The 24,228-nt window shown below is 45.7% G+C and overlaps 1 protein-coding gene across 1 annotated transcript in view; it reads right to left on the minus strand.

The window, feature by feature from the left end:
• Positions 1 to 24,228, minus strand: part of LOC144685676 (sodium-dependent phosphate transport protein 2C-like) — a 267,701-nt gene that overhangs the window by 128,787 nt on the left and 114,686 nt on the right. Inside the window, exons 8-10 of the mRNA XM_078550457.1 lie at positions 5,668 to 5,763; positions 4,568 to 4,685; positions 2,514 to 2,681 (exon numbers count right to left, since the gene is read on the minus strand). Coding sequence (XP_078406583.1) covers positions 2,514 to 2,681; positions 4,568 to 4,685; positions 5,668 to 5,763 — 382 coding nt within the window. The remainder of the gene's footprint in view (positions 1 to 2,513; positions 2,682 to 4,567; positions 4,686 to 5,667; positions 5,764 to 24,228) is intronic.

Genomic DNA, 24,228 nt, shown 5'->3' on the forward strand with positions numbered 1-24,228 from the left:
CTGACACTGTGAGTATCAAACTGACACTGATAGTATTACACTGACACTGTGGCTACTACAATGACAATGTGTGTATTACACTGAAACTGAGAGTATTACATTGACACTGCGAGTATCACACTGACACTGCGAGCATCACACTGACACTGAGAGTATCACACTGACACTGGGAGTATTACACTGACACTGTGAGTACTACACTGACAGTGGGAGTATTATACTGACACTGTTTGTATTACACTGACACTGAGAATATTACACTGACCCTGTATAGTGCACTGATATTGTGTGTATTACACTGACACAGAGTATCACACTGACACTGCGAGTATCACACTGACACTGTGAGTATTACACTGACACTGAGAGTATTACACTGACACTGAGAGTATTACACTGACACTGTGTGTATTACACAGACACTGTGAGTTTTACACTGCCACTGTGAGTATTACACTGACACTGTGTGTATTACACAGACACTGTGACTATTACACTGACAATGTGTGTATTACACTGACACTGAGAGTATTACACTGACACTGAGAGTATTACACTGACACTGAGAGTATTACACTGACCTTGAGAGTATTATACTGCCACTGTGAGTATTACGCTGACACTGAGAGTATTACGCTGACTCTGTGTGTATTACACTGACACTGAGAGTATTACACCGGCACTCTGAGTATTACACTGACACTGAGAGTATTACCCTGCCACTGTGAGTATTTCACTGATACTGAGAGTATTACACTGACACTGAGAGTATTACACTGACACTGTGTGTATTACACTGACACTGTGTGTATTACACTGACTCTGAGAGTATTACATTGACACTGAAAGTATTAATAACCTATGCCTCGATTGAGAAAGGCAAGTGTCCCATATCTCTTTTTCACCACCCCACTAACCTGCCCCTCTGCCTTCATAGATCTATGGACACACACGTCAAGGTCCCTTTGTTCCTCAGAACTTCCTAGTGTCAAGCCATTCATTAAATACTTCCATGTCAAATTACTCCTTCCAAAATGTATTACATCACACTTTTCAGGGTTAAATTCCATCTGCCACTTATCTGCCCATTTGACCATCCCGTCTATATCTTCCTGTTGCCCAAGACACTCAACCTCACTGTTAACCACTTGGCCAATCTTTTTGTCATCCGCAAACTTACTAATCCTACCCCCCACATAGTCATCTATGTCGTTTATATAAATGACGAATATTTGGGGACTCAGCACAGATCCCTGTGGTACGCCACTGGACTTTGGCTTCCAGTCACTAAAGCATCCTTCTGTCATCACCCTCTGCCTCCTACAACTAAGCCAATTTTGAATCCACCTTATCAAATTACTCTGTATCCCATGTGCATTTGCCTTCTTTATAAGTCTCCTATGTGGGACCTTGTCAAAGGCTTTGCTGAAATCCATAGAAAGTTCATCAACTGCACTACCCTCATCTACACACCTAGTCACCTCCTCAAAAAATTCAATCAAATATGTTAGGCATGACCTCCCTCTGACAAAGCCATGCTGACTATCCCTGATCAAACCTTGAGTCTCCAAGTGGAGATAGATTATCTCCTTCAGAATTTTCTCCAATAGTTTCCCTACCACTGACGTGAGACTCACTGGCCTATAGTTCCCTGGCTTCTCTCTACAACCCTTCTGAAATAGCAGAACCATATTAGCTGTTCTCCAGTTGTCTGGCACCTCCCAAATGACCAGAGAGGTATTAAAAATTTGGATCAGAGCCCCTGCGATCTCCTCCCTTGCCTCCCTCAGCAGTCCTGGACACAAATCATCTGGACCTGGAGATGTGTCCACTTTTAAGCCTGCCAACACCTCCAATACCTTGTCACTCCCTTTATCAATTTGCTCAAGAACCTCGCAGTCTCTCTCCCCGAGTTCCATACCTTCATCCTCATTCTCTTGGGTGAAGATGGAAGTGAAGTATTCGTTCAACATTCTACTGATGTCCTCTGGCTCCACCCATAGATTGCCCCCTTGGTCCCTAATGGGCCCTACTCTTTCCTTGGTTATCCTCTTCCCATTGATATACTTATAGAATATCTTGGGATTTTCCCTACTTTTACCAGCCAAAGCTTTCTCATATCCCCTCTTTGCTTTCCTAATTGCTTTTTTAAGCTCCACCCTGCACTTTCTGTACTCCACTAATGCCTCTGCTGATTTGCTTCCCTTTTACTGACACTGTGAGTATTACATTGACACTGTATTACGCTGACGCTGTGAGTGTTCCACTGGCACTGTGATTATTACACTAGCACTGTGAGTGTTATACTGACACTGTGAGTATTACACTGACACTGTGAGTGTTATACTGACACTGTGAGTGTTGTACTGACACTGTGAGTATTACACTGACACTGTGAGTGTTATACTGACACTGTGAGTGTTACACTGATACTGTATCATATTGACTGTAATTTTAATGCTTGTTGTAAGTGGGTGTTGCTGGGAAGTTCAAATTGGATGGTTGCTCCATACCTGTATTGATCACTTTTTTCATAATTTGTGCCATCTTCCCTTTCAGAACGCTATTCAAAAGCTTTACGATGAGGATGAGGCAGATACAGAGAACAAGCAATGATGCTATGAGCAGGATGACCCCAACTGCAGTATCAGAGAGAGTTGTTTTCACAAATATGTGGTGACCTGTCAGAAAATATAAAGAGGTTGCAAAGGGAGGTCAGGCATTTGCTGATGAAGTGGCTACAAGTTTAAGTTCTCTCCATCTGTTTCATCTATTTGCCTACCATACAACTGAGCAATGTCCTGTATGCATTTCAGCAACTGTGTGATACCTGGTGCATAGATCATACATCCCAGAGATTGGCTGATTGAATCAACAGCATGTTCCTTTGCTTGTTTGTAATTGGCAGAGTACAAACCGTACTCAGCCAGCCTGAACTCGCAAAACCCAGAACAAAACGTCCATTGTTAGATGTAATTCTGTGATTGGGCAACACTTGCTGAATAATCCTGATTGCGCTAATAGCTACACTAACAACACATTTAAGATAATCAATCGAGCTTGTGACGTAACTCATTTTAACTTGCTTGAAGCCACATACATTCATACGCAAGGACCTATCCTCTGCAAATAAAAGGAATATAATTGAGCCTTGCACTGTTAGAATTACCCAGGAGCTTCAGGACCCAATAGCTCCCCATTGTTTTCTTCATGGCAACACCTCAGCCAATCAGAGTCATACAGAATCACAGAATTGTTACTGTGCAGAAGGCCCATTGTGCCCATTGTGTCTGCACTGGCTCTCCAAATGAGCTAGTGCCACTCCTCCACCTTCTCCCCGTAACCCTGCACATTCTCCCTTTTCAAGTAACACTCTAATTCCCTTTTGAATGCTTTGATTGAACCTCCATCACACTCTCAGGCAGTGCATTGCAAACCTAAACTGCTCACTGCCTGATCAAGGCTTTTCTCATATCGCTTTTGCTTCTTTTGCCAATTATTTTAAACCTGTGCCCTCTCGTTCTTGAGTGGGAACAGTTTCTCCCTGTCTACTCCATCCGGACCCCTCATGACTTTGAGTACCTCTATCAGACCTCCTCTCAGCCTTCTTTTCTCCAAGGAAAACAGTCCTAACTTCTCCGGTCTATCTTCATAACTGAAGTGCATCATCCCTGGAACCATTCTTGTGAATTTTTTCTTCACCCTCTCCAATGCCTTCACACCCTTCCTAAAGTGAGGCACCCAGAACTGGATGCAATACTCCAGCTGAGGCTGAACTAGTGTCTTATACAAATTCAACATAACCTCCTTGCTCTCGTACTCTATGCCCCTATTAATAAAGGCCAGGGTGTTGTATGCTTTATTAACTGTGCTCTCAACCTGCCCTGCCACCTTCAATGATTAATACAAGTATACACCCAGGTCCCTCTGCTCCTGCACCCCCTTTAGAGTTATATCCTTAAGTTTACATTGTCTCTCCATGTTCTTCCTACCAAAACAAATCACTTCACAAGACCCAAGGTTATTAGGGGGAATATCAAATGCTTGCCAACCATCAGCACTCTTTTCTCCTGTAGTATAAATTGTCGTGATTGTTTGAAATTTGGCATTCTTGCATTTGTCCTGATGAATGCCAGATGAAAAGCTTTGTCAACATGTCTCTTTTCAGCAAGATTTCATCTATTCCTGCACATTCTATCAAGAAATTAGACCGATTCCTTCAACTTTATCCTACCCAGTTACCATCTGCTGATGGATCCCCTCAAAATTGCTCCAAGCAAATTATTGTTTTCTGATTGATCCCCTTGGCATTGCTCTATATAATTCCTGCTATCTTAACCATCCCTGGATTGTTGATCACACAGGTACCCATTCTGTGATTGCTTTCAGTTTGTTTCTCTCTACAGGTGCAGTTCAGATATGGAGTCCCTCATTATTTATTTTTTGAAAATAAAGTTGAGCTTAGAATAATGGTTCTAATTTCCATAAAAAAGCAACATTTAGTCTAAAAACATTTAGTCAGAAATATTTCTTGCAAATGCGCAGATAGGATCTGTCTGCCACTTACACAGCTGAAGGTTCTCGGTTTCTGTCTCGTTTTTCAGTGTAACTGTCTCGTTCCCCATTTGAAGGCAGTGCAAAATCTCACAATCAGTCTGATTTGTCACTGTTTCGTTTTTCAGAACCTATCAATGAACAGCAAGATGTGAGTTGAGCACGACTGGGCAGTGTGAGATTTAACAGTTAAGTGTCAGTGCGCTGTAGCAGATATCATTCTCACTTGTGTTTCAGACAGTAATGGGTTCAAACCTGGGCACTGGTGTAAAATCTATGCTGACAAGTCAGTGCAGTCCATACAGGGTGCTGCACTGTCAGAGGGGCAGTAATGTTTTGATTTTTTTTGCATGAAGTGCTATCTCATCTAACTAAAACTTTTTCTGTCATGTACTGCATTCCAAGTGCTGCATCTCAGAGGGGCAATACAGAGGGAGTACTGCAATGTTTGGGGACTGTATTGAGGGAGCGCTGTGTTGTTGGAGCATCTGCACTGACAGTATTATACTGTCGGTAGGGCAGTACTGAAGGAGCACTGCACTAATGGAGTGCCGCACAGTCGGAGGGGCCATGCTGAGGGGGTGCTGCCCTGTTGGAGGAGCAGTACTGAGGGAGTCCTGCAGTGTTGGAGGGGCAGTAGTGAGGGAGTGCTGCATAGTTGGAGGGTCAGTATTGAGGGAATGCTGCACTGTCGGAGGGTCAGTACTGAGCGAGTGCTGCACCGTCAAAGGAGTCACATTGAGGGAGTGCCGCACTGTCAGAGGAGTCACATTGAGGGAGTGCTGCACTGTCGCAGGAGTCACATTGAGGGAGTGCTGCACTGTCGGAGGAGTCACATTGAGGGAGTCCTTCACTGTCAGAGGAATCACACTGAGGGAGTGCTGCACTGTCGGAGGAGTCACATTGAGGGAGTGCTGCATTGTCGGAGGAGTCACATTGAGGGAGTGCTACATTGTCAGATGAGCCATGCTGAGGGAGCACTGCGTTGTTAAAGCAACAGCACTGAGAGTACTGCAGTGTTGAAGAATAGTACTGACAGAATATATGTGCTGTTACTCATTTGAGTACTCATTTGCAGCACAAATGCAGGGGCTGTAGGCAATTCAGGCTCACCATTATGTCATTAAATTTGCACCAGTTCTGGATGAGACTCCTGTTCCTGGCTCCTGTTTCTCCAGTTGCAATGGCTGAAATCACAGATTGATCCAGCTGCAGAGTAAGAAATCACGTATTAGCTTCTACATCTTTAATCACATGCTCAGCTGACACAACTTAGAAAGGAGAAAGGCTCAGGCAGTTTACTGAGTGAACTTCAGTCCATTACAGGGCATGTGCACTGCCTCTGAAAACAGTGGGGCAAAATGTGTCTCATCTTGAGCCAGCTTGAAGGGATGTTGGACAGGGAGGGGGAGGATCCAGTCGTTGTGATTAATGTTGAGACCAAGGAAGAGTAGGTAAGAGGTCCTGTTCAGTGAGTAAGACCTCAAAGGTTATAATGTCTGACTTATCACCCAAGACACAAGCAAACTGATAAAGAGGTATGCAAATTAGGGAGATGGACATGTAGTCGAAGGAGTGGTCAGAGAGAGATGTTTCATTTCCTGGGACACTAGAACCACTACTGGAACGGGAAGGAAGTGTATCCTTGGGATAGGCTCCATCTGTGAGCAGGGTCCTTGTGGAAATGGGTGGTGACAGGGACTTCAAACAAATAAATGGGGGTAAGGCTGAAGTAGAAAAGTTAGTTTAAATAATAGTTTGAAAAGAAACAGAATTTAGGAGAGTAGAGTAACAATCAGAAATTGTACTTTAGCCATTTACAGGTAAAGGGAAAACTAAAATATGTAAAGTAATTAAACCAGGAGAGAGAAATAAGAAATGTGAGTAAAATGTTAGAGGTGAAAGACATCTCAGGGTGTTCTTTAATACAAGCACACAGAGTATAAGGAACGAATTGAATGATGACCAGGTGCAGATTCAACTTGGAGGATATGACTTGGTAGCCATAACTGAGACATGATGCAAGACAGTCAGGACTGCGACCTAAATAGACCAGGTTATAAGGTCTACATGAAAGATAGGGAAAATGATGGAGGGGGAGATGTAGCTTCGGTGATCCAGGATGAAATCACTTCAATGTTAAGGGAGGATATAATAAGGCGAAATAGAGACTTCATGGGTAGAATTAAGAACTGGAAAAGAATTTAAAGACTGTAGTGGGATTTGGGTATAGACCTTCTAGTAGCAGCTGCCCTTAGACAGCACCTTCCAAACCCGCAACCCCTACCACCTAGAAGGACAGGGGCAGCAGACGCATGGAAACACCACCACCTGCAAGATCCTCTCCAAATCACACACCATCCTGACTTGGAAATATATTGTCATTTCTTCACTGTCGCTGGATCAAAATCCTGGAACTCCCTTCCTAACAGCATTGCAGATGTACATACACTACATGGACTGCAGCAGTTCAAGAAAGTGTCTCACTTTCTCAAGAACAATTAGGGATGGAAAATAATACTGGTCTTGCCAGCAATGCTCACATCCCACAGATGAATATTAAGAGTGGCAGAATGTATAACTGCAGAGATTAGACAAACATGTAGTAAAGACAGAGTGCTTCTGTTGGGGGTTTATAACTTTCATATGGATTGGGAAAAGTAGACTAGCTCATGGCAGAAACACAGTGAATTTCTTGAGGATAGTTTTCTGCAATATTATGTCCTGGAATGATCAAAGGGTCACATTAGGTTTAATAATGAGTAATGATCCACATTTAATTAACAGTCTAACAGTGAGTGAACATTTATCTAATACTGATTGTAATAGGATTAAGTTCAAGACTGTTTAGAAAGAAGAAAGGTGAAGTAACTATTAAGGTTTTAGATTTAGGTAAAGGTGGCTTTAATGAGATGAGTCAGAGGTTTTCCACAATAAATTGCAAAAGAAGTTAAGGGGTAAAATGACAGGAAATCTGTTGGCATTGTTCAAAAAATAATTCAACATGATACAGAACCAGTTTATACACATAAGGGAAAAGAGTTCTACTTGTCAAAACAAGCAGTTATGGATGATAAGGGGTAAGAGATAACCTAAAACAAAAAAAAGATACAATATAGCTGAAAACAGCACAGAACCTGATACCAGTGAGACAAAGAGCAACAAAAGGTGATAAAACATACAGTAAGCTATACAAAGGGAATATGTAAAGAAACTTGCAAGTGAGATCAAAATCATCACAAAACACTTTATAATTACATTAAGAAAACAAGGGTGGCCAGGAACAGTGAGCCCCTTAAAAACTACTAACAGTGGTCTTGTCAATAAGAACATAAGAACTTGGAGCAGGAGTAGGCAATTCGGCCCCTTGAGCCTACCCCGCCATTCAATACGATCATGGCTGATCTCATTTTGGCCTCGACTCCAATTTCCCGCCCTCTCCCCATAACCTTTCAACCGGTTACTAATTAAAAATCTGTCTATCTCCTCCTTAAATTTATTCAGTGTCCCAGCATCCACTGCACTCTGAGGTAGTGAATTTCACAGATTCACGACCTTTTGAGAAAAGTAATTCCTCCTCATCTCTGATTTAAATCTACCACCCCTTAGCCTAAAACTATGGCCTCTCGTTCTAGAATGTCCCACAAAGGGAAACATCCACTCCACGTCTACTTTGTCTATCCCCTTTAGCATCTTATATTATTAGATTAGATCTCCTCTCATCCTTCTAAACTTTAGTGAGTTTAGGCCTAAACTGCTCAATCTCTCCTCATAAGACAAGCCCCACATCTCTGGAATCAATCTAGTGAACCTCCCCTGAACCGCCTCCAGTGCGACTACATCCTTCCTCAAGTAAGGGGATCAAAACTGTGCACAGTACTCCAGATGCGGTCTCACCAATGCCTTGTACAGTTGCAACAACACTTCCCTATTTTTATACTCTATTCCTTTAGCAATAAATGCCAAAATTCCATTTGCCTTCCTTATTACCAGCTGTACCTGCATACTAGCTTTCAGCGATTCATGCATGAGGACACCCAGATCCCTCTGCACTGAAGCATTCTGAAGTTTCTCTCCATTTAAATAATAAGTCGCCTTTTTATTCTTCTGACCAAAATGGATAACCTCACACTTATCCACGTTAAACTCCATCTGCCAAAGTTTGACCCATTCACCTAACCTATCCATATCCATTTGTACATTTCTTATTTTTTCATTGCAACTTACTTTCCCACCTATTTTGGTGTCATCTGCAAATTTAGCTATAGTACCTTCTATCCCTGAATCCAAGTCATTAATATAGATTGTAAATAGTTGGGGCCCAAGGACCGAACCCTGTGGCACCCCATTAATTCCAGCTTGCCATCCAGAAAAAGACAGAAAGGAATAGCAGATATGTAGAACAATTACTTTGCATCAGTAGAGGAAGAGATCAGAATTCCAGACATCTCAAGGAAACTAATATTGGATCATGGACGGGGCTCACACCAAAATAATAGTAATGAGTGGGAGCACAGAGTGGAGACAAGGAGGACGGAGTGCCATTGGGGGTGAGAGCTAACCCTGGAATTTGGTACAGGGGGAATCTCTCAGCTAAGTTTTTTTCAAGCTATGGTTTAGATTAACAGTCAGACTCCGACATGGAACTTTAAAACTGCAAGCTATTTAAAAAGTCTAGTTTAACAGAAACTACCTGGCAGTGCCAGTTATCTGCCAATCAGATGAAATTGGTTATCTAAATAGGTGTTAATTACTGTGGCAGGAAGCTGATTTAGCAGTTTTTAAAAATTAATTTTTTCATGGGATGTGGCCGTCACTGGCAAGACCAGCATTTGTTACCCAACCCTATTTGCCCTTAAACTGAATGGCCTCCTAGGCCGTTTCAGAGGGCAGTTGAGAGTTAACCACATTACTGTGAGTCTGGAGTCACATGTAAATCAGGTAAGGGTGGCAGGTTCCCTTTTCTAAGGGACACTAGTGAGCCAGATGGGTTTTTACAACAACTGATAACGCGGTCATGGTCACCATTGCTAAGACTAGCTTTCTAGTTCCAGATTTTATTAATTGAATTTAAATTCCACCAGCTGCCATGGTGGCATTTGAACCTGTTCCTCCAGAGCATTAGGTTGGGCCTTTGGCCTGCGCCACTGCCTTCCCAGTTGCAACTTGGTGTAAATCATCAGCCCTCTATAAAAGCAGACGGGCTTTGTGACTGCACAGATTGGGAGCACAGAGTGGAGATGACCAGGCCTGATTGTGATGAGGAATGGGTGCCGACTTAGGGATTCAGAGCACAGGGGAAAAGAGCTGCTGTTTTTTAGATAAAATAAAACAGAGGGCAGAATTTTGCCCTTGTCGGGTGGGCTCGGTGGGGGTGGGCAGGGTCAGTCGGGAAGCCTACCGCTGCCTGCAATTGGGGCAACGCTGCAGTTTCATACTGAAGGGCCAATTAAGGCCTGCCCAGCGTGAAATGCGAGCGACAGCACTCAGCGCTGCCTGTGCGGGGGGGTTGGCGGTGGCGGGGTGAGGAGCGTGAGCGCAAACTTCGCGCATGCATGCGGGTGCACACTGGAAAATCTCCCTGAGGCACTGAGCTGCCTCAGGGAGATCAACAGTTTTCAAAATAAAAAATAGAGATCTTAAAAATGTTATAAAACATGTCCTCTCATGTCAAATGAGCAGGGACATGTTATTAAATAAATCTAAAAATTTTAATTTTAATTTTAATTTTATTTTTATTTGATGTTGGAAATCTTATCCCACCCATGGCTGAGGTTTCCTAAAAAATGCAAAGGCCGCTTGGCCACTCGCCCGACGTTATCGCGCGTCATTTTATACTCGGACGGGTTGGGCACGCGCCCGCCTGAACTTTAGTTCGGAGGAAGAATCATTGGACTCAAAACATTAACTCTGCTTCCAGACCTGCTGAGGTTTTCCAGCACTTTCTGTTTTTATTTCAGATTTCTAGCATCCGCAGTATTCTGCTTTTGTTGCTGCGTTTTATACCTTTTCTCAGCCTTCAGTAATTGGTGAATGTTCAAAGGCATTAATTAGGTGAGCAGGTAGGTGATTGATTGGTGAGTTTTCAAATTTTATCCTCTAAACATTGGTAGTAGTTTAAACCGGTACTGTGGAGATACAAAACAAAAACAGAAACAGAAATACCTGGAAAAACTCAGCAGGTCTGGCAGCATCGGCGGAGAAGAGTACAGTTGACGTTTCGAGTCCTCATGACCCTTCAACAAAACTAAGTAAAAATAGGAAAGGGGTGAAATATAAGCTGGTTTAACGGGGTGGAGGGGGGTTGTTGGGACAAGCAGCCAGTAATAGGTGGAGATAACCAAAAGATGTCACAGACAAAAGGCCAAAGAAGTGTTGAAGGTGGTGATATTATCTAAAGGAATGTGCTAATTAAGAGTAGAAAGCAAGACAGACAAGGTACAGATAGCTCTAGTGGGGGTGGGGGAATACTAAAAGGGCTAAAAGGTAGAGATAAACAATGGGTGGAAATACATTTAAAAATAATGGAAATAGGTGGGAAAAGAAAAATCTATATAAATTATTGGATAAAACAAAAAGGAGGGGGAAGAAACGGAAAGGGGGTGGGGATGGAGGAGAGAGTTCAAGATCTAAAATTGTTGAACTCAATATTCAGTCTGGAAGGCTGTAAAGTGCCTAGTCGGAAGATGAGGTGCTGTTCCTCCAGTTTGCGTTGAGCTTCACTGGAACAGTGCAGCAAGCCAAGGACAGACATGTGGGCATGAGAGCAGGGTGGAGTGTTGAAATGGCAAGCGACAGGGAGGTCTGGGTAATGCTTGCGGACAGACCGAAGGTGTTCTGCAAAGCGGTTACACAGTTTGCGTTTGGTGTCTCCAATGTAGAGGAAACCGCATTGGGAGCAACGAATGCAGTAGACTAAGTTGAGGGAAGTGCAAGTGAAATGCTGCTTCACTTGAAAGGAGTGTTTGGGCCCTTGGACGGTGAAGAGAGAGGAAGTGAAGGGGCAGGTGTTGTATCTTCTGCGGTTGCATGGGAAGGTGCTGTGGGAGGGGGTTGAGGAGTAGGAGGTTATGGAGGAGTGGACCAGGGTGTCACGGAGGGAACGATCCCTACGGAATGCCGCTGGGGGGGTGAAGGGAAGATGAGTTTGGTGGTGGCATCATGCTGGAGTTGGCGGAAATGGCGGAGGATGATCCTTTGAATGCGGAGGCTGGTGGGGTGATAAGTGAGGACAAGGGAGACTCTATCATGTTTCTGGGAGGGAAGAGAAGGCGTGAGGGCAGATGCGCGGGAGATGGGCTGGACACGGTTGAGGGCCCTGTCAACCACCGTGGGTGGAAAACCTCAGTTAAGGAAGAAGGAGGACATGTCAGAGGAACTGTTTTTGAAAGTGGCATCATCAGAACAGATGCGACGGAGGCAAAGGAACTGAGAGAATGGGATGAAGTCCTTACAGGAAGCACGGTATGAGGAGCTGCAGTCGAGGTAGCTGTGGGAGTCGGTAGGCTTGTAATGGATATTGGTGGACAGTCTATCACCAGAAACTGAGACAGAGAGGTCAAGGAAGGGAAGGGAAGTGTCAGAGATGGACCATGTGAAAATGATGGAGGAGTGGAGATTGGAAACAAAGTTAATAAATTTTTCCAGGTCCCGACAAGAGCATGAAGCAGCACCGAAGTAATCATCGATGTACCGGAGAAAGAGTTGTGGGAGGGGGCCGGAGTAGGACTGGAACAAGGAATGTTCCACATACCCCATAAAGAGACATGCATAGCTGGGGCCCATGCGGGTACCCATAGCCACACCTTTTATTTGGAGGAAGTGAGAGGAGTTAAAGGAGAAATTGTTCAGTGTGAGAACAAGTTCAGCCAGACGGAGGAGAGTAGTGGTGGATGGGGATTGTTCGGGCCTCTGTTCGAGGAAGAAGCGGAGAGCCCTCAGACCATCCCGGTGGGGGATGGAGGTGTAGAGGCATTGGACGTCCGTGGTGAAGAGGAGGCGGTTGGGGCCAGGGAACTGGAAATTGTTGATGTGACGTAAGATGTCAGAGGAATCACGGATGTAGGTGGGAAGGAACTGGACAAGGGGAGAGAGAAGGGAGTCAAGATAGCGAGAAATGAGTTCCGTGGGGCAGGAACAGGCTGACACGATCGGTTTACTGTTTGTGGATTTTGGGTAGGAGGTAGAAGCGGGCCGTCCGAGGTTGGGGGACTATCAGGTTGGAAGCTGTGGAAGGAAGATCTCCAGAGGAGATGAGGTCAGTGACAGTCCTGGAAACAATGGCTTGATGTTCAGTGGTGGGGTCATGGTCCAGGGAGAGGTAGGAGGAAGTGTCTGCGAGTTGACGCTCAGCCTCCGCGAGGTAGAGGTCAGTGCGCCAGACAACAGCACCACCCTTGTCAGCGGGTTTGATTAAATTTATAGCTTAACTATTTAAAATATTTAATATAACTACAGATAAGAATCTGAATGATATTACTAAACTTGAAACCTAATTAGTTAAATTAAACACAATAAAGATGGCAGAGCAGGTGATGTGTTGCAGCTGTACTATGTGGAATTTGGTGGGTATCAGTGTGATCCACGGCAACCACATCTGCAGTAAGTTTCTGCAGCTAGAGGAACTTCGGCTCAGAGTTGATGAGCTGGAGTCTGAGCTTCAGACATGGCGATGCAGCGGGTAGGGGAAGGTTACCTCGACACTTTGTTCCAGGAGGCAGTCATACCCCTTAGGCTGGGGTCTCCAGATTTATTCATTGGTCAGAGACAGGAGGGTGTGTCTGTAACTGAGGCAGGTATGAGGACCCAGAAGGTAACAATGGAGGAGCCTCAGCCGCTGCAATTTCCAAAAGGTCCAAGGTTCTTGCAGCCTGTCTGGATGAGAGCAGGGACTGCATGATGAGAAAACTGACAACAGCACTATGGTACAGAGAGCCATTCAAGTGAGGGGAATAAAAAGGGATGTAGCTATAGTAGTGGACAGTATAGCTAGGGGGATGGATACTGCCCAGAGCATGAGTTTTGAAGGCTGCGTTGCCTGCCCAGTGCCAGAATATCTCCTCCCATTTGGAGAGGAACTTGGAGTGGGAGGGGTAGGGTCCAGTTGTTGTGGCCCACTTGGGTATCAGCAACATAGGTAGGAATAAGAAAGAGGTTTTACTGAGGTAATATGAACAGCTAAAGGCTAAATTAAAAGGCTGAAGCACAAACATGATAATCTCTGGATTATTACCTGAATCACAAACAAATTGGCATAGGGTAAATCAGACTAGAGAATTAAATGTGTGGCTCAAAGACTGATGTGCGACAAATGGGTTTTGATTCATGGGGCACTGATACCAGTACTGGGGAAAGAAGGGTCTATATTGTTGAGATGGCCTTCTCCTGAAATGAGCTGAGACCAGTGGTCTGGTGAGCCATACACTTGATGCTGCAGGGAAAACTTTAAACTAAATAGTAAGGGGGAGGGTTCACATGAGGAGTGATTTGGAAAGTTAAAGAGGAAGGACAGGACAATCGTGCAGGGTAATGATACGGGTAATGATAACCAGAGTGTGACAGGAAAGGACATAAGAGTTCGCCAGTAAATATGGTCAAAGTAGGGAAAATGGCTTTAAATCAACAGAGGGGGAGGAGGGGTTGGGTGAAGGGAGATTTAGAAAGCCAAAGTAAAAAGCTGAGGCAATAGAAAAGTTTATTGATGTGGGTAAAGAAAAGCTGAGTGGGACAGGAAACAACAAAGAGTTTAACGGTAGTTGTGCATCTGAGTATAAGATAAATGCAGGAATTAATAGTTAAAAAAATAAAAATGAAGTCACTTAATCTGAATGCATGGAGCATCCGGAATGAGATAGATGAACTAGTGGCACCAATAGAGATAAATGGTTTAGACTTAATCTCCATTACAGAGACATGGGGCAGAATTTTGCCCTCGATGGGCGGGCGGGCCCTATCGGCTCGGTGGTGGGCGGGCAGCCGACCCCCACCACCATTTTGAGTGGGCGGGCCAATTAAGGCCCGCCCAGCGAGCCACCCAACGGGAAGCGCTATGCGCTTCCTGTGATGGGGGGGGAGGGATTCCCCAACTGTCAAAGTGCGCTCTTTCACACATGCGCGCGAAAGAGTGCACATCTCACTGAGACTAAGTGCTGTCTCAGGGAGATTATTGAAAGTTTTTTAAACATCAAGAATAAACAAATAAAAAATTTATTAACGTGTACCCCTCATGTGACGATGTCATACAACATGGGACATGTTAATAAAAAGGACATAAAGTTTATTAAACATTTTTAAAACGGACATGAAACCTCATCCCGCCAGTGGATGAGGTTTCACGTTTTTTCTATTCTCTGCTGGGGCTTCTCGCCTGTCCGCCAGCCTTAAGGTTGGATGGGCAGGGCATTTAATGAGCTTAATTATCCTGTCAATGGCCTCAATTGGCCATTGACAGGTCGGCGGGTGGACAGCTGATGTCACTGTCCACCCACCTTCCTGAATATTTAAATGGACCGGGATGACGTCAGGGATTCATCCTGACGTCATCCCGCGTCATTTTTGCGTTGGCGAGTGGGCCCTGCCCCCAACTCGCCGACAGAAAAATTCTGGCCATGGTCACAAGGTGACCAAGATTGGGAAATAAATATTCCAGGGTATACAATATTTCAAAAAGACAGGCAGAGGAGGGGTAGCCCTGATAGTTAAGGATGACGTAAGGACATTAGTGAAAAAGGGTCCTGGCTCAAAAAATCAGGAAGTAGAATCCGTATGGGCAGCGGTTAGGAAGTAAGGGTCAGAAAACACTGGTGGGAGTAGTTTATAGGAGCCCTAACAGCCGTTATCCTGTTGGACAGAGCATTAAACAAGAAATTATTGAAGATTGTGATAATCATAATGCCATCATTGTGTGGGATTTTAATCTTCACATAGGTTGGACCAATCTAATTTGCGAAGGTGGTCTGGAGATGAGTTTGTAGAATGATTTCATGATGACAGTTAGCTGGGGCAATATGTTGTGGAACCACAGAATCGTTACAGCTCAGAAGAGGCCATTCAGCCCATCATGTCTGCACTGGCTCTCCGAATGAGCCATTCACTTAATGTCATCCTCGCACCTTCTTCCTGTAACCCTGCACGTTCTTCCTTTTCAGGTAACAGTCAAATTCCTTTTGAATGCTTCAATTGAACCTGTCTCCACCACACTCTCAGGCAGCACATTCCAAATCCTAACCACTCGCTGTGTGAAAAAGTTTTTTCTAATATCACTTTTCCTTCTTTTGCCAATCATTTTAAATCTGTGCCCTCTTGTTCTCAATCCTTTCATGAGTGGGAACAGTCTCTCTCTATCGACTCTCTCCAGACACCTCATGATTTTTGAATACCTCCTTCAAATCTCCTCTCAACCTTCTCTTCTCCAAGGAAAACAGTTCTAACTTTTCCAGTCTATCCTCATAACTGAAGTTCCTCATCCCTGGAACCATTCTCATGAATCTTTTCTGCACCCTCTCTCCAATACCTTCACATCCTTCCTGAAGTGTGGTGCCCATCGGAAACAATGCTCCAGCTGAGACCAAACTAGTGTCTTATACACGTTCATCATTACTTCCTTGCTCTTGTACTCTATGCTTCTATTAATAAAGCTCAGGATACTGTATGCTTTATTAACCACTCTCTCAACCCGTTCTATCACCTTCAATGACTTATACACATATAGCCCCAGGTCCCTCTAATCTTTATTTGATATTGTCTCCCCATGTTCTTCCTGCAAAAATGAACCACCTTACATTTCTTTGCATTGAACTTCATTGTTACATGTCTGCCCATCCCACCATCCTGTCTGTGTCCTTTTACATACAAACATATGAATTAGGCGCAGGAGTAGGCCACTCGGCCCCTTGAGCCTGCTCTGCCATTCCACAAGATCATGGCTGACCTGATTGTAACCTCAAATCCGCATTCCTGCCTACCCCCGATAACCTTTTACCCCCTTGCTTATTAAGAATCTATCTAGCTATGCCTTAAAAATATTCGAAGACTCTGCTTTCGTCGCCTTTTGAGAGAGTTCCAAAGAATCACAACCCACTGAGAGAGAAAAAATTCTCCTCACTCCTGTCCTAAAAAGGTGAGCCCTATTTTTAAACAGTGACCCCTAGTTCTAAATTCTCCCACAAGAGGAAACATCCTCTCCATGTCCACCCTGTCAAGACTGCTCAGGATGTCATATATTTCAATCAAGTAAACTTTTGAAGTTCTACTCTAACCTCCTCACAGTTCACAACTTCTGAGTTTCGTATCATCCTCAAATTTTGAAATTGTGCCCTTTACACCAAGGTCTAGGTCATTATTTATATATCAGGAAGAGCAAGGGCCCAAACACTGACCCCTGGGCACCTCCACTACAAACCTTCCTTCAGCCTGAAAAACATCCATTAACCACTACTCTCTGTTTCTTGCCACTCAGCTAATTCCATATCCATGGGCAACATTTTCCCCCCCAGCTGTGGGGTATGTGTGGGAGCGGACGCGGGTGGGCGGGCATCCGATTGGCACCCCCGGTCAGGGGCGCGCCGCTATTTTATGTGGGCGGGCCAATTAAGGCTCGCTCAGCGTGACATCCGCCAGGAAGTACTATAGGGTCCCTGTGCGGGCGGGGGGCGGATTCCCTCAGCCGAGAGTGCGCTCTTTCGCGCATGCGTGCAAAAGAGCGCACAGATCTCCCTGAGACTAAGTGCTGCCTCGGGGAGATCGGCTAAGATTTTAAACTTTAAATAAAGCTGAGAAAAAAATTTCCCTGACATGTCTCCTCACTTGAGTTGGGACATGTCCATAACTTTTATTTTAAAATATTGTGAGATTTTTAAATCCCTACATGAAACCTCATCCCGCCCGTGGATGAGATTTCATGTTTTTTCAGAAGCCCGTCTGGGCGCCTGGCCTGCCCACCAACCTTAAAGTTGGACGGGCAGGTCCATTAATGACTTCAACTACTCTGTTAATGGCTTTAATAGGCCATTGACAGGTCGGCGGGCGTGCAGCCGACTCGGGTCCCCACCAAACTGAAAGTCTGAATGATGCACCACGACATAGGGATGCATGCCCGACGTCACCCCACATCATTTTACACGTCGGCGAGCAGGCCCCGACCCCGCTCACCGACTGAAAGATACAGCCCCATATCACTACTTCTGCTTTTATTCCATGAGCTATAACTTTCCTTAAAAGTCTGACACTGTATCAAATGCCTTTTGGAACATCAACAGCATTGCCCTCATCAACCCTCTCTGTTACTTCTTCAAAAAAATTCCAGCAAGTTGGTTAAACATGATTCTCCCTTAAGAAGCCCACGCTGGCTTTCCTTAATTAACCTGTATTTGTCCACGTGATTATTAATTTTATCCCAAATTATTGTTTCTAGAAGTTTCCCCAGCACCGAGGTTAAACTGACTGACCTGTAGCTGCTGGGCTTATCTTTACAACCTTCTTTGAACAGCGGTGTAATATTTGCAATTCTCCAGTCCTCTGGCAGCACCCCTGAGTCTAGGGAAGACTGAAAAATTATGGCCAGTGCCTCTCCAATTTCCACTCTCACTTCCCTCAGTATCCTTGGATGTATCTCACCTGGTCCTGGTGCATTATCAACTATAAGTACAGACAGCTCGTCCAATACATCCACCTTATCAATTTTAAACTCTTCAAGTGTCTGAATTACCTCCTCTTTTACCATGGTCTGGGTAACATCTTCTTCCTTGGTAAAGACAGATGCAAAGCATTCATTTAATACCTCAGCTCTGCCCTCTGCCTCTATGCGTACATTCCCTTTTTGGTCCCTAATTGGCCCTACTCCTCCTTTACCACCTTTTTATTATTTATGTGCCTATAGAAGACTTTGGGATTCCCTTTTATGTTAGCTGCCAGTTTCTTTTCATACTCCATCTTTACCTCTCTTATATACTTTTTCACGTCCCCCCTGAACCTTCTATATTCAACCTAGTTCTCAATTATATTTTCTACCTGACATCTATCAGAAGCATACTTTTTCTTCTTTATCTTAATTTTTGTCTCTTTTGGCATCCAAGGAGCTCTGGATTTGTTTCCTTTTCAGGAAATATATTTTGTCTGTGCCAGAAATATCTCTTCTTTGAAGGTAGCCCATTGCTACCGTTTTTCCTGCCAACCTTTGACTCCAATTTATTCAGCTCAGAACTGTTGTATTTTTTTATTCATTCATGGGCCGTTGGCTTCACTGGCTGGGCCAGCATTTATAGCCCATCCCTAATTGCCCTTGAGAAGGTGGTGATGAGCTGCCTTCTTGAACCGCTGCAGTCCATGCGGTGTAGTGCTGTTAGGGAGGGAGATCTAGGATTTTGACCCAGCGACAATGAAGGAACGGCGATATATTTCCAAGTCAGGATGGTGAGTGACTTGGGGGGGAACATCTAGGTGATGGTGTTGCCATCTATCTGCTGCTCTTGTCCTTCTAGGTGGTAGTAGTCATGGGTTTGTAAGGTGCTGTCTAAGGAACCTTGGTAAGTTTCTGCAGTGCATCTTGTAGATTGTACACACTGCTGCTACTGTGTGTTGGTGATGGAGGGAGTGAATGTTTGTGGATGTGGTGCCAATCAAGCGGGCTGCTTTGACCTGGACGTTGTCAAGGCTCTTCAGTGTTGTGGGAGCTGCACTCATCCAGGCAAGTGGGGAATATTCCATCACACTCCTGAATTGTGCCTTGTAGATGGTGGATAGGCTTTGGGGAGTCAGGAGGTGAGTTACTAGCCACAGGATTCTTAGCCTCTGACCTGCTTTTGTAGCTACAGTATTTATATGGCTAGTCCAGTTCAGTTTCTGGTCAATGGTAGCCCCCAGGATGTTGATAGTGGGGGATTCAGTGATGGTAATGCCATTGAACATCAAAGAGCGATAGTTGGATTCTCTCTTGTTGGAGGTGGTCATTGCCTGACACTTGTGTGGCATGAATGTTACTTGTCACTTGTCAGCCCAAGCCTGGATATTGTCCAGGTCTTGCTGCATTTGGACATGGATTGCTTCAGTATCAGAGGAGTTGCGAATGGTGCTGAACGTTGTGCAATCATCAGCGAACATCCCCATTTCTGACCTTATGATGGAAGGAAGGTCATTGATGAAGCAGTGGAAGATGGTTTCACCTAGGACACTACCCTGAGGAGCTCCTACGGTGATGTCCTGGAGCTGAGATGACTGACCTCCAACAATCACAACCACCTCCCTTTGTGCTAGGTATGACTCCAACCAGCAGAGAGTTTTCCCCCTGATTCCCATTGTCTCCAGTTTTGCTAGGGCGCCTTGATGCCACACTTGGTCAAATGCTGCCTTGATGTTAAGGGCAGTCACGTTCACCTCACCTCGGGAGTTCAGCTCTTTTGTCCATGTTTGAACCAAGGCTGTAATGAGGTCAAGAGCTGAGTGGCTCTGGCGGAACCCAAACTGGGCATCAGTGAGTAGGTTATTGCTGACCATTGCTGGCTGGGGTAGGGTTTGTCCTGCTTTTTGTGTGCAGGACATTTCTGGGCAATTTTCCACATAGCCGGGTAGATGACAGTGTTGTAGCTGTACTGAAACAGCTTGGCTAGGGGCGTGGCAAGTTCTGGAGTACAAGTCTTCAGTACTATTGCTGGAATATCATCGGGGCCCATAGCCTTTGCAGTATCCAATACCTTCAGCTGTTTCTTAATATCACGTGGAGTGAATTGAATTGGCTGAAGACTGGCATGTGTGATGCTGGGGACCTCTGGAGGAGGCCAAGATGGATCATCCACTCGGCACTTCTGGGTGAAGATTGTTGCGAATGCTTCAGCCTTATCTTTTGCACTGCTGTGCTGGGCTCCCCCATCATTGAGGATGGGGATATTTGTGTAGTCTCTTCCTGCAGTGAGTTGTTTAATTGTCCACCACCATTGACAACTGGATATGGCAGGATTGCAGAGCTTAGATCTGATCTGCTGGTTGTGGAATCGCTGAGCTCTGTCTATCACTTGCTGCTTATGCTGTTTGGCATGCAAGTAGTCCTGTTTTATAGCTTCACCAGGTTGACACCTCATTTTTAGGTATGTCTGGTGCTGCTCCTGGCATGCCCTCCTGCACTCTTCATTGAACCAGATTTGATCCCCTGGCTTGGTGATAATGGTAGAGTGGGGGATATGCTGGGCCATGAGGTTACAGGTTATGTTCGAGTACAATTCTGTTGCTGCTGTTGGCCCACAGCGCCTCATGGATGCCCCCTCTTGAGTTGCTAGATCTGTTCGAAAACTATCCCATTTAGCACGGTGGTAGTGCCACACCTGATGGAGGGTATCCTCAATATGAAGGCAGGACTTTGTCTCCACAACGACTGTGCGGTGGTTACTCCTACCAATTCTGTCATGGACAGATGCATCTACAGCAGGCAGGCAGGTGAGGATGGCTGATGATGGGCCTCTGGAGTCGTCCCTGAGGCAGCAGATGCTGGATGTCCAGCAGGGTGTGCAAGAGGGTCTGACAGAGATACATGAGGGAATGCGTGCCATGGTGTCTGTTGTGGAGGAGTCCCTGCGGAGCCTGAGCAATGCACTGACCCTCGTGGCCGAGCACAATGCCTCCACCATGGAGAGAGTGGCGACTCTCATGGAGAGGCTCCTCCAGGGACAGAATCGGGGTGCCTGGGAATGCCCTCGGACCTGCAAGCCCTCACACCGGCAATGACCCCAGGTGGTCACTGTCAGTGTGGGAGATGGATTGAGCACCCAGTATCCCAGATTGGTGTCCGTATATCAATGGTGAGCAAGGAGGCCCACCTCACATTGGCACATGAGCTGCCTATCGTCTCTGCGGGCTCCTCTCAGGGTGCTCTGGATGATGCCAGCAGCTCCTCTGCCCCTCTGCCAGTGACCGTGGCATCTGATGAGGCTGCGGCGACTGGGGAGATGCCAACTGTGGAACTGGCCACTCCCTCCCAGGTGGGGCCAGCACAGGCTCCACGGACCAGAGGATACCCGCCAAGGTCATCAAGGCCAACAGAACAGCAGAGTCAGCAGGCTGTCTCAGATGCCAGTGCCAGCGAGGGGGGAGCACCAAGACGTAGTACCCACAAACGAAAATGTAAAACACCTTAAGCACAACATAGCCTAATCACCGGTGATATTTTATTCCCCCACTTTAACATTAAATGTTATTTGGTGTGATGGATAACACCTATCAATTTAATTTGTATTATGTATGCCAGGCACCATAATCACTAAATGTGTTTCTGTTCAACAAGCCGCTGGGTGCTTCATTTGTTCTGCAGGTGCAGGGTAACCCAAGATGTTATGAGTGACTTGTTTCTCATTAAACTTTATTGAAATGGCACATAGTGCATCTTGTTCACCAAGCAAATGGTCCTGTCAGGGATCAAGTATGGAGCCTGCAGCCCTCACGTGGTGGTGGGTCTTATTTGGTAGCCTAGCTGAAGGAGCCTGGGATCAAAGCATCCTGGGTGTCCGTGTCTCCCTGGAGGTTACACAGGTCAGTGTCCATGCCCTCAGCATTCTCCTCACTGTGCTCGTCCTCAGGCTCGCTACTGGACTCATCATCTGTGGCCTATGCAGCTGCGTCAAGATCTTCTTTCTTCACTGGGGCACCCCTTTAGTGCCAGATTGTGCAGAGCGCATCATGCAACCACTATCAGTGACACATGCTCTGGGGGGTATTGGAGTGCTCCCCCTGAACGGTCCAGGCATCGGAAGCGCATCTTGAGGAGACCGATGATTCTCTCTATCACAGCCCTTGTGGAGGCATGGCTCCTATTGTACAGCTGCTTGGCCTCTGTTCTTGGATGGCGGAGAGGCGTCATGAGCTACCTTTTGAGGGAATAGCCCTGTTGGCCCTGCAAAGTCCTCCACACTAACATCTGGGGCCTTTTATGCCAAAATTGGGAGAGCAGCAGCCTGACATAGTCATCCTCATGGAATCATACCTTACAGATAATGTCCCAGACACCACCATCACCATCCCTGGGTATGTCCTGTCCCACCGACAGGACAGACCCAGCAGAGGTGGCGGCACAGTGGTATACAGTCAGGAGGGAGTTGCCCTGGGAGTCCTCAAATATACTCTGGACCCCATGAAGTCTCATGACATCAGGTCAAATATGGGCTAGGAAACCTCCTGCTGATTACCACGTAGCGCCCTCCCTCAGCTGGTGAATTGGTGCTCCTCCATGTTGAACATCACTTGGAGGAAGCTCTGAGGGTGGCAAGGACGCAGAATGTACTCTGGATGGGGGGACTTCAATGTCCATGAACAAGAGTGGCTCGGTAGCACCACTACTGACAGAGCTGGCTGAGTCTTAAAGGACAGAGCTGCTAGACTGGGTCTGTGGCAGGTGGTGAAGGAACCAAGAAGAGGGAAAAATGTACTTGACCTCATCCTCACCAACCTGCCTGCCGCAGATGCACCTGTCCATGACAGTATTTGTAGGAGTGACCACTACACAGTCGCTGCGGAGACGAAGTCTCACCTTCACATTGAGGATACCCTCCATTGTGTTGTGTGGCACTACCACCGTGCTAAATGGGATAGATTTCGAACAGATCTAGCAACTCAAGACAGGGCATCCATGAGGCACTGTGGGCCATCAACAGCAGCAGAATTGTACTTGAACACAACCTGTAACCTCATGGCCTGGCATATCCCCCACTCTACCATTACCACCAAGCCAGAGTGTGTACCATCAGCCTTCGTTCAATGAAGAGTGCAGGAGGGCATGCCAGGAGTAGCACCAGGCATACCTAAAAATTAGGTGTCAACCTGGTGAAGCTACAACACAGGACTACTTGTGTGCCAAACAGCATAAGCAGCAAGTGATAGACAGAGCTAAGCAATTCCACAGCCAACGGATCAGATCTAAGCTCTGCCATCCTGCTACATCCAGTTGTGAATTGTGGTGGACAAGTAAACAACTCACTGGAGGAGGAGGCTCCACAAATATCCCCATCCTCAATGATGGGGGATCCCAGCACATCAGTGCCAAAGATAAGGCTGAAGCATTTGCAACAATCTTCACCCAGAAGTGCCCAGTGGATGATCCATCTCAGCCTCCTCTGGAGGTCCCCAGCATCACAGATGCCACTCTTTAGCCAATTCGATTCACTCCACGTGATATCAAGAAACGGCTGAAGGCACTGGATACTGCAAAGGCTATGGGTCCTGACAATATTCCGGCAATAGTACTGAAGAATTATGCTCCAGAACTTGCCGCGCCCCTAGTCATAGAACCATAGAACCATAGAAAAGTTACAGCACAGAAGGAGGCTATTCAGCCCATCTTGTCCATGCCAGCCCGAGGACACCCAGATGCCCTTTCTAATCCCACCTTCCTGCACCCGGCCCATAGCCCTGCAGTTTACAGCACTTAAGGTGCAGATCCAGGTACTTTTAAAAGAGTTTAGAGTTTCTGCCTCTACCACTAACTTGGGTAGCAAATTCCAGACACCCACTACCCTCTGCGTAAAAATGTTCTTCCTCATGTCCCCCCTACACCTTCTGCTACTTATCTTGAATCTATGTCCCCTGGTTCTAGCCAAGCTGTTCCAGTACAGCTACAACACTGGCATCTACCCGACTATGTGGAAAATTGCCCAGGTCCGTCCTGCACACAAAAAGCAGGACAAATAAAACCCAGCCAAT

This window comes from Cetorhinus maximus, chromosome 10 (genome assembly GCF_964194155.1).
Source record: "Cetorhinus maximus chromosome 10, sCetMax3.hap1.1, whole genome shotgun sequence".
NCBI classification, from domain to species: domain Eukaryota; kingdom Metazoa; phylum Chordata; class Chondrichthyes; order Lamniformes; family Cetorhinidae; genus Cetorhinus; species Cetorhinus maximus.